Source organism: Poromitra crassiceps (assembly GCF_964638095.1).
Source record: "Poromitra crassiceps genome assembly, chromosome: 12".
Lineage (NCBI taxonomy): Eukaryota > Metazoa > Chordata > Actinopteri > Beryciformes > Melamphaidae > Poromitra > Poromitra crassiceps.
In genome coordinates this window covers 7,914,931-7,929,226 of record NC_139632.1, presented here as the reverse complement: position 1 = coordinate 7,929,226, position 14,296 = coordinate 7,914,931, and the positions used below count along the sequence as shown (strand labels likewise).

General features: G+C 47.7%; 1 protein-coding gene across 1 annotated transcript; it reads right to left on the bottom strand.

The window, feature by feature from the left end:
- Positions 1-7,103: 7,103 nt before the first annotated feature.
- On the bottom strand, positions 7,104-13,956 carry LOC310787017 (uncharacterized protein; the record flags this gene model as incomplete). Its single annotated transcript, XM_083648339.1, has 16 exons — positions 7,104-7,223; positions 7,383-7,967; positions 8,070-8,318; positions 8,456-8,709; positions 8,869-9,323; positions 9,426-9,638; positions 9,828-10,270; positions 10,385-10,686; positions 10,803-11,124; positions 11,252-11,491; positions 11,613-11,815; positions 12,004-12,110; positions 12,751-12,822; positions 12,954-13,105; positions 13,201-13,317; positions 13,541-13,956. The coding sequence occupies 16 exons, from the start codon at positions 13,954-13,956 to the stop codon at positions 7,214-7,216; spliced, it is 4,140 nt and encodes a 1,379-aa protein (XP_083504465.1). The 3' UTR covers positions 7,104-7,213.
- Positions 13,957-14,296: the final 340 nt, after the last annotated feature.

The following is a 14,296-nucleotide window of genomic DNA, read 5'->3' as shown; positions in this document are numbered from 1 at the left end:
AATTCGTGAAGCGTTCCTTATTTTCTTCCAATCGGACCAACGGTTGCTGAGAAAATCAACTTTTTGTGTTTGCAAAAAAAAAATCCCCCAAAAATAAGTTTTTGTTTTTGCCACTAAATGGCACTATGCCGCACTCCAGAAGGTCCCCCTAAGTGCACTCCCCAAGTTTGAAGTCAATCGGACAAATTGTTCCTGAGATAATAAACTTTTTGTGTTGGCAAAAAAAAAAAAAAAAAAAAAAAGTATGGTTGCCACTAAGTGGCGCTATGCTGCACTACAGTAGATCCCCCTAAGCGCACTCCCTGAGTGTGAAGCCAATCGGACAAACGGTTCCAGAGATAATCAACTTTTTGTGTTTGCAAAAAACATAAAATGTGTTTGCCACTAGGTGGTGCTATGCCGTTCGGCAGTGCACTTCAGTAGGTCCCCCTAAGCGCACTCCCCAAGTTTGAAGTCGATCGGACAAACGGTTCCCGAGATAATCAACTTTTTGTGTTTGCAAAAAAGTAAAATGTGTTTGCCACTAGGTGGTGCTATGCCGTTCGGCAGTGCGCAAGGATGACATGCAAATTCGTGAAGCGTTCCTTATGGATTCCCCAAGTTTCAAGCCAATCGGACCAACGGTTGCTGAGAAAATCAACTTTTTGTGTTTGCAAAAAAAAAATCCCCCAAAAATAAGTTTTTGTTTTTGCCACTAAATGGCACTATGCCGCACTCCAGAAGGTCCCCCTAACGGTTCCTGAGATAAGAAACTTTTTGTGTTGGCAAAAAAAAAAGAAAAAAAAAAAAGTGTGGTTGCCACTAAGTGGCGCTATGCTGCACTACAGTAGGTCCCCCTAAGCGCACTCCCTGAGTGTGAAGCCAATCGGACAAACGGTTCCAGAGATTATCAACTTTTTGTGTTTGCAAAAAACATAAAATGTGTTTGCCACTAGGTGGTGCTATGCCGTTCGTCCCCCTAAGCGCACTCCCCAAGTTTGAAGTCGATCGGACAAACGGTTCCCGAGATAATCAACTTTTTGTGTTTGCAAAAAAGTAAAATGTGTTTGCCACTAGGTGGTGCTATGCAAATTCGTGAAGCGTTCCTTATGGATTCCCCAAGTTTCAAGCCAATCGGACCAACGGTTGCTGAGAAAATCAACTTTTTGTGTTTGCAAAAAAAAAAATCCCCCAAAAATAAGTTTTTGTTTTTGCCACTAAATGGCACTATGCCGCACTCCAGAAGGTCCCCCTAAGTGCACTCCCCAGGTTTGAAGTCAATCGGACAAACGGTTCCTGAGATAAGAAACTTTTTGTGTTGGCGAAAAAAAAAAAGTGTGGTTGCCACTAAGTGGCGCTATGCTGCACTACAGTAGGTCCCCCTAAGCGCACTCCCTGAGTGTGAAGCCAATCGGACAAACGGTTCCAGAGATAATCAACTTTTTGTGTTTGCAAAAAACATAAAATGTGTTTGCCACTAGGTGGTGCTATGCCATTCGGCAGTGCACTTCAGTAGGTCCCCCTAAGCGCACTCCCCAAGTTTGAAGTCGATCGGACAAACGGTTCCCGAGATAATCAACTTTTTGTGTTTGCAAAAAAGTAAAATGTGTTTGCCACTAGGTGGTGCTATGCCGTTCGGCAGTGCGCAAGGATGACACGCAAATTCGTGAAGCGTTCCTTATGGATTCCCCAAGTTTCAAGCCAATCGGACCAACGGTTGCTGAGAAAATCAACTTTTTGTGTTTGCAAAAAAAAAAATCCCCCAAAAATAAGTTTTTGTTTTTGCCACTAAATGGCACTATGCCGCACTCCAGAAGGTCCCCCTAAGTGCACTCCCCAAGTTTGAAGTCAATCGGACAAACGGTTCCTGAGATAAGAAACTTTTTGTGTTGGCAAAAAAAAAAAAAAAAAAAAGTGTGGTTGCCACTAAGTGGCGCTATGCTGCACTACAGTAGGTCCCCCTAAGCGCACTCCCTGAGTGTGAAGCCAATCGGACAAATGGTTCCCGAGATAATCAACTTTTTGTGTTTGCAAAAAATAAAATGTGTTTGCCACTAGGTGGTGCTATGCCATTCGGCAGTGCACTTCAGTAGGTCCCCCTAAGCGCACTCCCCGAGTTTGAAGTCGATCGGAGAAACGGTTCCTGAGATAATCAACTTTTTGTGTTTGCAAAAAAATTAAATGTGGTCGGTGATCTTCTCTGTATACTAAAATTGGAACGATACATATGATACATATGACCGCATGCCAGTCTTCTCTGTAGCCTATTTGGACATTTTTAACGAGCAGCGAGGAGCGCTGGCTGTGACCAGTCAGACTAGCTAGGATGAGGATCTGTCAACCCCTACTGTAGGCTACTGGCAGTGAGAAAACACCGTCAACGTGCTTTTGTAACTAACGTTAAATGCCGACCGGGACGACTAGCTGTATGGATGTGGATTGTGTTATCTGGAACATAGTCTAAATCAGCCTGTAGACACTGAACAATCATGACTGACTTGACCCATTTGGCTTTGCCCAACCCAGAGTTTTTGAAAGAAAGCTCACGAGTGAAAGGCAGAAGCAAATTTCTCTCTTCCAAGTTTAGTAATTGAAGAAAATTCTCCTTCTAGCCTACCAGGCCCAGCAAGAGGGCCAAAATGTCCCCGGCTTGGCAGAGAGGTGGCAAGGGAGATGGCAGCCCAACGGCGCAGACAAGAGGCCGACGTGAGTACCTCTGTCTTTTGTTTCAGTGCCTCTTTCTTCTTCCTGTTCCTGCTAAGAGTGACATTTTTATTTGAGAACCTTCCTATGCTTTCTGTTTCTGCCTACAGATGTCCAAATCAAACCTGCTCTTCCACCTGCACCGACGGGAGGTCTTGGCCGCTTTTGAGAGAGACATGGACAGTTGCCCATATGGGATTCAAATTAATAATTATGATTAATAATTATTAATTTGTATCCGATATGGGCAAGGTGGGAGGGGGGTCCTTTTATTTGAGAAGAAATGACTTTTTAAGACACAAGTAAGTACTAACGGGAAGAATGCGCATCGGCGTCCCCATCAAGGTCCTGGCATGAGGCACATGGTGACCTGTGAGACCAACACTGGAGAGGTGGACAAAGGCAAACTCACCGAGGCAGAGGACAACATGAACTGCCAAATGTCCAAAATCACAGTAACTTATCGCGATGGCCGGGTGGCACAGCTGGAGCAGGTCTACATCCGCGGGCAGCAAGATCCGCTTCCTGATCCTACCGGACATGATAAAGAATGCTCCTATGTTAAAGAGCATGAACCTTCATGCAAGCTTCCAGCAGGAGCCTTGCCTTTCACACCAGAATCACTCTGTTTTGTCCACGCCTCGCTCTGTTTTTTGCCCTGCCCTGCACTGCCCCCGCTCACAACTTGCATTGACTCCATGCCTGGCTGCTCGCGTGCAGTGTGGCTTCACCGTGGCGTGGCGTGGCGTGGCGTGGCGTGGCGTGTGGCTGGTGTGATCGGTCTCGCCTGTTAACGAGGACGCTGAAATGAAACTTCCTCCGCGCTGTGTTGCTTCAGTAGGATTGGCGTCTGGTGTGTTCGGCCCCTTATTCTTCTTAAAAAAAAGAAGAAGCAGACAGCCAAATAACCACTGCAGCTCTTGAGGACTGGACTCACCTTTCTCTAAAGTCTTTCAAACTCACTGGATCATAAGCCATTACACAGTACAGCTGTGACGCATACTGTATAAGCATGCACCAGTGTTGCTTTATGTTGAACTGGCATACGGTTTTGAATGACCGATTGATTAAATGATTTCACAAAATGTATATTAGAAAACCATATTTTAAGAATAGTATGTCTATTATTACTGTACGTGCAATGCTGACTTGTTGTCAGAGTAGCTAAAACTGTTCATGGTGTGCACTGTGCATGTCTTCTGTATGGCTCATCTGCTACAATATACAACTCTAATTGTACATCTGAAACTGTTATGACTGTATAATCTGTGACATCATTGAGAAACAAAAGCTGGAGCTGCTCCATCAGCAGTGTATTGGAGACTTTTTCAGCATGAAAAGGCAGATTTAGGTCAGTCAGTCACTAGGCACAGTGAGTGTACAGCATTTGAGAACAGTGTTCTTCAAATCATCCCTGTTCTCCACTTGACTGTTATTGAGCATTATCTGATTCATAAAAGGAAGTTGAAGATGAAGAAAATGTCATGAATGTTATGAATCTTGACACCATTAGCTGCTTTTTTCCTACAATCCTCTGTGCATTCAGAATGAACTAGAAGTTATCGCCACAAATGTGCTGTTGAACTGTGCACGATCTGCACTTATTTTGGAGTGATACATGTTTTCACCAAATGAGCTTCATGTCAGTTTAGTCTCTGAAGCAGAGAGTGAGCCTGGGCGTCAGCAGGGTTCAGTTTAGTCTGAAGCAGAGTGAGCCTGGGCGTCAGCAGGGTTCAGTTTAGTGGTGACGTCTCTGAAGCAGAGAGTGAGCCAAGATCTGCTGTAAATTGATTTTCAGACATGCATTTTACATTGTTGATATATTTTGTTGACCACTCAAAGTAAAGGTGTACATCTATCATAATCAAAGAACAATCAACAAAACAATCAAATCTTTTACTACAAGTTTGGGTTACTTCTTCAATGTAAATAGCAAATGCACAGACTTACAAGGCCTAACTTACTTACTAAGCCTATGTTAAAGAGCATGAAGAACAGAAAAGACGATAATCATTTATATGTCTTAAGATTGTTGCATTGTACAGTATTTTATTTTTTCTTCCTTGAATTGACGTTGGTTTTTGTTTGGCGTTTCAGGTAACCGCTTTGATTTTATTTTTTCATGAAAAAATAAACCTGTTTATTTCAACAACAAAAAGCATGCCAACTGTTTTTTGTGTGTTTTCATGTTACTCATGGTTAAAAAGAAAAGAAAAGTGAACCATAAATGAATAATCAAAGTAGCATGCTGTATTTATTTTATTGTCAAATAAAAGCATTTATTATTTCGGTTTTCCCAACACTCACACCCCCCAGGGGACGGCTGGCTTATAGACTTCGCACAGCAATAGTTTGAGGCTATTTCTGTTTATGGACTGTATTTTCACATTTCCATTAACCAAACATTGAGGAAGACTCACTTTTCTTCCCTATCATCACATATGTCAGCACAGTAGTCTTTCTAACCAAGTCAGTACAGGATGTACTATACAGATCACAGGCACTTGGTGGTGGTGGTGTTCCAGCACAGGTATTCACAGGCTCCGTATACTGATTTGTATAAATGTTTTTTTATTTTTTTATAAATTATTGACCTTAATTTCATGCATACTATATGTATTTGAGTTCACGGAAGCTTTTCTAACAGTTCAATATTTCTCAGGAGCCAGAATTCTTTCCTGATTGCTCTTTGCTGTTCAGTTTCTGCTGAGAAAGGCATCCTTGTAGCTTTTCTTACAGCATGTTCATGATACACGGGCAACATTTTGAGGCAACGCAGATGGTCAATTTGGTCAGAAATGACCACGTTTTACCAACCATCAACTCTAACATTTTTTTTACTAATCCCCAGCCCTGCTCAACGGAATACATAGGCCATACATTTAAGACCAGTGGAGTTGTTTTATAGCCCACTTTACTACTGCATGTTAAGTTTGACATAAGTATTAAGTATTTTGTACAGTATTTACCATTTTCCTTGCTAAATAAATAAATGCTATAGTTCATCATCAAGTCATTTCCTCTCTTTTAAGAGAAAGTGACATGTATGTTATGAGAAGTGTCCATGCAGTTGTCTGCAAGCCATTCTCACATTGAAGATTTGCTTATCATGATAGATTCACTTTATTAGGCTGGATTTGCAAAAATTTATAAAATCTTACTTTAACGTTACAGTATGCCATTTCAGATCACATGCATACATGTATGTACTAGAAAGCAATGTCATTTCTCGATCTTCATTTGATTCGATTTTATGTCGTGCATATATTGATTTGTGTATTTATGTCCTGAATATTTGCAACAGCCTACCTGTTCATATAAGAACTGTGCAGACCCCTGACACTGCTGAAGACTCTTCTCATTAGCATTCAACTCGAGTTGAGCTGACACCTCAAATTCATTTTCTATTGTTCCCTAATTCTTTTATTAATTTTATTGTTTTCATTTATTATTCCTATTTGTTACTTAGCCTACTCTTATATTCGTTTATTTGATATATGTAGCTTGTTCAGCACTTGGTGGTTGTTTAAATGTACTAAATAAACTTGAACTTTAACCACATCTTGCACTACTCTCAATAAACACTAGAGGTCCACAAAAGACAGTACACTGACTACTAGACACTTCAGGCAGCAGGAGTCGGTTTGGGGCTAAGAGGTGCCACGGCCATCCCTCCTTGCTCTATTGAGCAGAAAAATTTGCCCTTGTAGAAGGCATGACCGGTCTGCCAGTGTCTGGGTTCACCGCACACGTCACAGACCTGGCCAGGGATGCCCCAGCACCTGGACGTGGGCTGCGTGTCCCCCTGCTCCAGAAGGGCGCTGTCCTTGGAGCGTTTTGTTTTTTTCTCCTCATTCTGCCTGTCCCTGTCTTTCTGCAGGTTCCAGTCGAGGTGGATGGGGCATTTGAGCCCCCCGAGGCCACAGGAACTGGAGAGGGAGAGCTGCCGGGAGACGGCAAACAGGATGGATCCATGTAGGAGCCGCAGGAGCTGGAGGAGAGCGAGGAGCTGGAGGTCTTGTCCATGGTAGTGGGAGACAAGTTTTCAGAAGTTCCCCCTTTCTCTGTGTATATAAGCCCACAGGGTGGGAAAATCTCCTCTCTAGTCAGCCAATCGCACATCATCCAGTGTAAATACATCAAGCCATCCCCACCCCTGCCGTGCTTCTATCTTCTACTTCCCCCCCCCCACTGATCGATCAAACACACACAGTCTGCCTGACTCCTGTAACATCCTGAACAGCCCCCCCCCCCCCCCCCCCCACACACTTAACACCTTGGGGCAGCTTTCCCAGGGTGATCAAAGACATCCTCAGACACTTGAACAGTTGAGCCCGTGTTTAATCAATTTCAATACACTTCACAGAACAGAACAGAGTGAATGTCATGAACATATAATAAAAAGATTAAAAAAATATATGTGTACATATAAATGTCCAGAACTACTGTGGGGACCAGGGGATGGAGGCTCTGGCATGTAGAGTCTGTGGGCTCTGTGGGTTGTCACCCGGCCGGGCTCCTCCTATACAGCTCACCGTGCGCTAAGTATATTATAAGACAAAAAAGAAAATCAGACACACTGATCATAAACAACACAAACTAATAAGGTCAACAGATATACAACTGAGTGAAAATAACATATAACAGTACAATTAAACACACTAGACAGAGAAAAACATTAAATAGACCACTAAACTGACCTCTTTTCCTCCTCCAGCTTCCTCCTTTTCTCTGCCTTCCAGTTGTCGACTGAGAGGCCGCCTGCAGCAGTGGAGCAGAAGTGCTCGCCCATGAAGAAGCTGTGCCCATATTGGACTGTTCTTGGCTGCCGGCACTTGCGGCACTTCTGCACCACTGGCGTCTTCTTCGCCGCAGGTTGACTCTGGGTCATCCAGTCATCGGCGTGCTGTGCATATTGCCTCTCCAGCGCCTCGGCCTCCTGCTGCTTTCTCCGCCACGCGGTGGTACGTGGCACAGAGGGGGCGGCTGCGGTAGGAGCAGGTGGAGCAGGGTCCGGCACAGGTGGAGCACCAGCGGTCGGGGCAGCTGAGGCGCTGGAGGAGGGCACCTCAAACATCGCCGGTGCCAGGGGCCCTCTACTGCTGACCGCCAGACCAGAGGTGTCCCGCGAGAGGTGGAAGTCCAGAGGCTGGTCAGGCTGCACCGGCTGCTTCAGCAGAACCTTCGGGGGTGGGAGGGGCTCTCCGGCGGCCTCGGAGGTGCTGGGCTTCGGCACAGCCACGGTGAGGGTCTGCACCGCCTCGGTCTTGGTGAGCTTCGAGTTCCTGATGAAAAATTAAAACAAAAGAAACAATTACTACTTCCGAAAAATCCAGACAGACATCCATTCGGTCAGTCACAGCGTGACAAGTGAAATGAGGTCTTACCAAAGCCCAAGGGTGCGCCGGTTGACCTCCAGCAGCTGTATGGAGGTGTTGTCCTGGAGGGCCTTGCAACTGCAGACATTGTGCCTGATCTGCGTGTAGTCCCTCTGGACGACACCAAAGCGGTTGACCTGGGCGCCCGCTATCTTCTGCCCCGCAGGATGGAGGCGACACAGCTCCCTGAAGACAGCCTCCATCAGGCGGCTGTCATCAGGAGACGCTGCCGCTCCTGAGCCGCACCCTAAGACAACACTGCACACAGACGCAGCATGTTAAGAGTTAGACAGAGCAGAGTAAACAAACACAAAACACATTTGTGTTGAATGGATATCTTCCCCCCCCCAAAAAAACAGGTTTAAAACCCACATTCACATGTTGGCAACGCTTACCGGTTCACACTGTCGACCCCTGGGGTGTGTGTGGTCCGCACTCTGGACTTAAAGCGTCCCTTGTCCAGCCTGTCCTGGTGACGCGCAGGGAGGGAGATGGGAGCCTTGTCCCTCTCCGACAGTTTCTGCCAGAGGGCGACAATCTCCCCCGCCTGACGCCGCGTCACAAAGGCATCGTGACGCAGCTCCACCAGGGCGCGGGCCAGCCTGCACACGTGCTGGTAGCCACCATGACCATCCGGTCCGATCGCGTCCTAAGAAATGTCATGAACACAAGTCAAGTTTATCAGAGGCAGTTTAAAGTGCTTGACATAGATGCAAAAAGTCAAAAAAAAATCTAAATGAAAAACAGAGACAATAAAATTCACAAACACATGATCACAGTGACTAAAGGCAATATAGTAACAGCTTACCTCATCATCCTCTTGGGATGGAGCTGGCTGTGAGCCGGAGGTGGACGCGGAGGCAGCTGTGTGTGAGGTGGAGGGGGAGGCAGCGTGGGAGGCGGAGGCAGCTGTGTGTGAGGTGGAGGGGGAGTGGGAGGGGGAGGCAGCTGTGTGTGAGGTGGAGGGGGAGTGGGAGGGGGAGGCAGCGTGGGAGGCGGAGGCAGCTGTGTGTGAGGTGGAGGGGGAGTGGGAGGGGGAGGCAGCATGGGAGGGGGAGGCAGCTGGCGAGGTGGTTGTCCCGCCCAACAGGACATGGTGTGGCACATGACGGCGGTCCAGGAAATTGAGGTCGTCCACATCCTCCTCTTGCTCCAACACGCCCTCTTCCTCATCAGCCTCCTCGCTGCCCTCATCTTTCTCCTCGGTGCCCAGTGGGGGTTTGCCTGTCTGCTCGTACAGGTACTGCAACCCGATCAGCTCCCCTGGAAAACACGCACACAGAGACAGACAGACCATTACATCAGTTTACCAGGTGACAGGCTGTGGGACCGCTTCAATAAAATGGACTCGCCCTGATAACTCACCAGTGTACTTCCTGGGCACAGCATAGGTTTCAACCAGCGTCTCACCCAGGAGTTCCTGGGTCAGCAGGTTGAAGTTGTGCTGGAGCTCGGCACTGTAGCAGCGCGCCGCCGTCCGGTTGCCACCCTCCACTGCTGCCCTGGCACGGTTCTCATTCCACCTGGCCAGGCCCTCCAGCAGGAAGACCTGGAAGTGGAGGGCACTGGTAGAAGTGCCTTGAACAAGAGTGGAGAGGAAATCAAACAATCAATCAAAGTCTATTTAGAGTGCAAATAAAAATCCAATAAAAACAACATAAATAGTGCATCTCAATAAGTTGGCATAGTGAATAGTAAATAAGTTCTAGACACCCAGCTGTTTGCTCTTCCCTTTATCTCCCCCAGCTACAAAATGAAAATGCTTACCTGGAATGAACCGGCACAGGTGGAGGTGGAAGGACTCCAGGGAAGTGGAGCCTCTGGCACACCTGAAAACAGGGAGTATGACCCCTCCCCGGGTCACCTGCCCCGTCTTGGTGTACAGCTCCACTCCCGGAGGATCCTGGATGCAGCGGACGTGACGGCGCTGCGTGCTCCAGATTTCCCCCATTCTGGCGCGGTCGATGAGGGGGACGCCCAAGCTGTCCTTCATCTCCCAGAAGCTGTCCAGATTTTCCTGGATGAGCCGCTCCGTCTCCTCCGCACCTCGTGTGCGGCGGCGGCAGTGCCGGGCTTGCTCCCTGAGAGACAGCCTGGGCCCCCGGGCCTCGGTCAGGCGGGCCATGTCGCCGCTGTCCCACTCGAACACGGCGAAGGACAGCCTCTCCATGAAGAGGCCGTACAGCTGGTGGCTTTCGGTGGTCAAGCCCCTTGAGAGATAGAAAGAAAGACAGAGAATTTTAGATGTGAAATGTGGGAGCAATGTGGAGCAAGTGTTTGATTTTTATTTTTTATTTTGTAAAAAAGTATTCAAATCATCCAACCTTGCGAAGCGACGCATCAGGTGCCACACGTCCAGTCGCACCACCAGCTGGTCCCAGCCGTGGAACATGGCCGCGGTCTTGGGCGGCCCGCGGACGGCACAGCAGTCCCGGGCCACGTAGAGGACCTTCGGAGGGGCCTTCCCGGCGTCCCGGTACCGCCGCACCAGTCCGTCCACCATGGGCTGGAGGCTGTCCCCCTCAGCCTCCGTGAGAACGGACATGAGGACCTGCCCGTCCTCATTTCCCACGTTGGTGACCCAACCAGCCGTGTCGCGCGCTTCCCCCGCAAGCTTGTTGGTGATCTGTGGAATGATGACAGATACATTAAAAACTCGAGGTCGTTCAGTATGACACATAACATTACACAGAATTAGTGTAAGTGCAGGTTTCTTCAAACAACATCATAACTAAAGCTTGCCTTCTTGGTGGAGTCCATCTTGAGGATGTCTCCAAAGATGGACGTCACCCTGGCCTTTGCCTCGTCTAGTCGGGGCAGGGCGTCCCGGACGTAGACGGACATCAGCCACTTGAGGCGGGGTACCGGGTGCATCGGTTTTACGGTCACCCGTGGCCGCGGTACACCCGGCACACGGAGCTTGCGCATCGTGGACAGGTAGCGCGTTGAGCGCATCATCCAGTCTTCGCTGTGCTGCTCCACCAGGTGAGCGCGGAGGCGTGCCACACCATTGCCCAGGGTGCGCTCCCTTAGTTGGGCAATGACTACCTTGTCACAGGCCGACCTGTTAGAGAAAAGTACAGAGACAAAGAGACATGAAGGTCATGTCAATATGAAGAAATATTACAGTGAGTAACTTACTTCTATACATTAATTACATACTTAATCATTTCAATTCATTAATGACTTACTTGAACGTGAGAACAGCTGGGAAGAGCGCACGGTGCCCGGGGTCCAGCTGGTCCAAGACGGCCCGATCCCAGCCCGCAACCTTCTTCCCACACGCCGCCTTGCCACTGCACTCCAGGTACTCCGTGCCCATGAAGTACCACCCAGTCATGTCCAGCACCCTCCTAATGGTCCGGTAGTGCCCTGAGCTCCGGAGGTCATGCTGCCCACACGCTTGGCACCGGAGCTTGAATGCCCACATACTGTAAGAAAGTAAATAGACTTGATTAATATAGCACTTCTAAAAACAGCAACTACTAATTTGATAGTGAAAATGCACAGGCCGAACACTAAACATTGACAATAAAAGAAATGTTAACATACTGTAGTGGCCTCCAGAGGAAGAATCGGCACAGGAAGAAGGCGTGGGGTGAAGCGGGGGGCTGGGTGTACAGGAACCTGGGCTCGGGGGGATACCACCACAGGTGGGTGTCGGTGGTGAGGACGCCCTTTGAAGTGAACAAGGCCCTGCCCAGCCACTCATGCTGCTCCTCTGGCAGTGTCAGCCTCCAGCTGTTAGGCAGCAGCTGCAACACAGCAAGACACAGCTCCACCCTCAGAGATGGCACAACGTAACATCTATTTCCTAATATTTCCACACAAAAGCATTCACACTGGAGAGAAGCGTCTGCCAAATGACAAAATGTAATGTAATGTAATATAAGCTCATTCAGATTCTGACAATACTGGAGATATTCAGCTTGACTGGGCGTACCTCAGCACCGGTGTGCGGGCGACCCACAAGTGCAGGTGGTGGCTGCGCTAGTCTCTCAGCCCTGCGGCGGACGTGGTGGGCTGGGTCCTCCGCTGGTGCCGTGTGAGCTGGAGCAGGGTGAGCTGTGGGAGTTTACAGTTTAGGGTTAGCTGCAAATGACAGACTGTCACTCTGTAACATGGAGTGCATAAGTGATACACCAGTATAACACTAGAAGCTGTAAGATCAATTGCAACTGTAAGATCAATGATTCATGCTATACTACTGAAATGAAAGAATAGCACTGCTATGCAAGTGAAATGAAGGAAAGAAAGCAAACACTTTTCTTTCATTTAAATGAAAGGACAAAAGCACAGGTGAATGACTGAAGGTTCAATGATATGATTAGTGCAGGTTGCAAGTGAAATGGCAACTATTTACTCTACAGACAGACACGACAAAGGGATTATTGACAAGACAACTACGTGTTCTACACCAGAGAGAGCGTGTTAAGCCGCGAGCAAGACATGATTGATGAAATTAAATGGTGGAAGCAGCCAGATAGAATTCAGCAGACACTTGAGCCACTACAACTACTGCCAAGAGGATGGCCTACCTACCCACACTTACCTTGTATATCTGCTATATACCCGCTATATACCTTTTTTAACAACATAAAAACAGGGAAAACAAGTCAATTTACTCTTAATTTACAGACGTCTTATTCTGTTTTATTCAGATTGTGTGTGCACGTGTGTGTGTACTCACAGGTGTCAACCTCACTGGCACTGGCAAGGAGATCGCTGTCCGATGTCTCCTGAGAGCCGGCGGATGCAGCGCCTGCTTACACAAACACAGTAGCAGCAGAATTAACAAGAGGGTCTTTTCAACAAGCTGTTGTTGGTGTGTGTAAAGAACTGCGAACAGTAACACACTGTAATGTAAAGTAATGTGATGAACAGGGTGCTTACTGCAGGCAGGAGGGTGCTTGGCTCTCACGGCAGCCCTGGCAGCAGCAGCAGCAGCCCTGGTCTCCTGTTCCCGGCCCAACAGATAGTACTGGAGCGCGCCCATCTGTGACCCCTCAGACTTGAGCTGCTCCCTCTTCACCCAAGCCACATAGCTATAAACAGGATGACAACAAATCAAAACAGTTGTATTAGATTGGGTGTAGGATAGGCTGGTGTAGTGGGGGATTGTTGCACTTACAATACTTACCTTATTATCTGTTTGTTGGACGAGCCATAGAGGCCAGCGTAGGTCTCGGCTGCGTGGGCCCCAAACCCCACCAGCGTCTGGTCCAGGTGCCTCACCCCCAAGGAGCCATCAATCACCCTAACAGAATGATCTTTATTGTTATTGTACTCGGTACAGGTGTATCTCCTTCAAGAGCCTGGTTAAAATTGTGTCAAAAACAAGAACATTTCCTCCATATAATTTTAAACAAATATGGTGTTCCATATCAGATAGTGCCGGTCTGCTGTTTTTACACTCTATGATACATTCTGTTTCACATTTGAGTTACTGCTTGACCAGCTAGTCTATGACAGTTACGTACCTATGCGTGCGGAGCGCCGCGACAAACTCTGGAAAGAGCTGCGTGTAGGTGTTGAGGGCGTCCTTGTTGGCCATGAGGGGAGACATGCTGGTCGCCCCGGCCTCTCTCTCCTTCAGGTGTGAGGCCAGCAAGTGGCAGGTCCCGCCCACATCGTGGCAGAGCAGCCACTTGAAGGTTTGACCCCGGTACTTGCCAAACTGGACCTCGCTCTCACTGAGGACCAGCTGGCGGCACGCGGGGTCTCCTCCGCCTGCAACGACCCGACCCTTCGCCTGCTCGTTCACCTCCTCGGACGTCTTCCCGATCCACGCCGCAAGCTTCTGGGTGGCCCGTGCCACTTGGTACGCTTCACGTGAAGCTTTGAGGATGAGCTTGCCAGACGCAGGGTCACGCCGGAACAACGGAGTGAAATCCATCCTACAAAGAGACAGATTTTGAGCTAGTTAGAATGGTGACGGCATGATGTCTACAGATAAAATAAAACAAAATATGATAACCATAAGATTGGAACAAATATTAAATATATTAATTCAATTCAGAATTTAGAATAATAATAAAAATAATACATTGTTACAATCTGCAATATGCATTCATCCACATTTTATGACCTAGGAAACACATGCTATCTCTAGCTAGAAATATACATGTATCTTGCAAAGTAACTAACATGTGGATACATGTTAGTTACTTTGCAAGATACAATCTCAAACGCTATTGCCTAATTCCTACACACACACACACAGAGCTATATAGCCT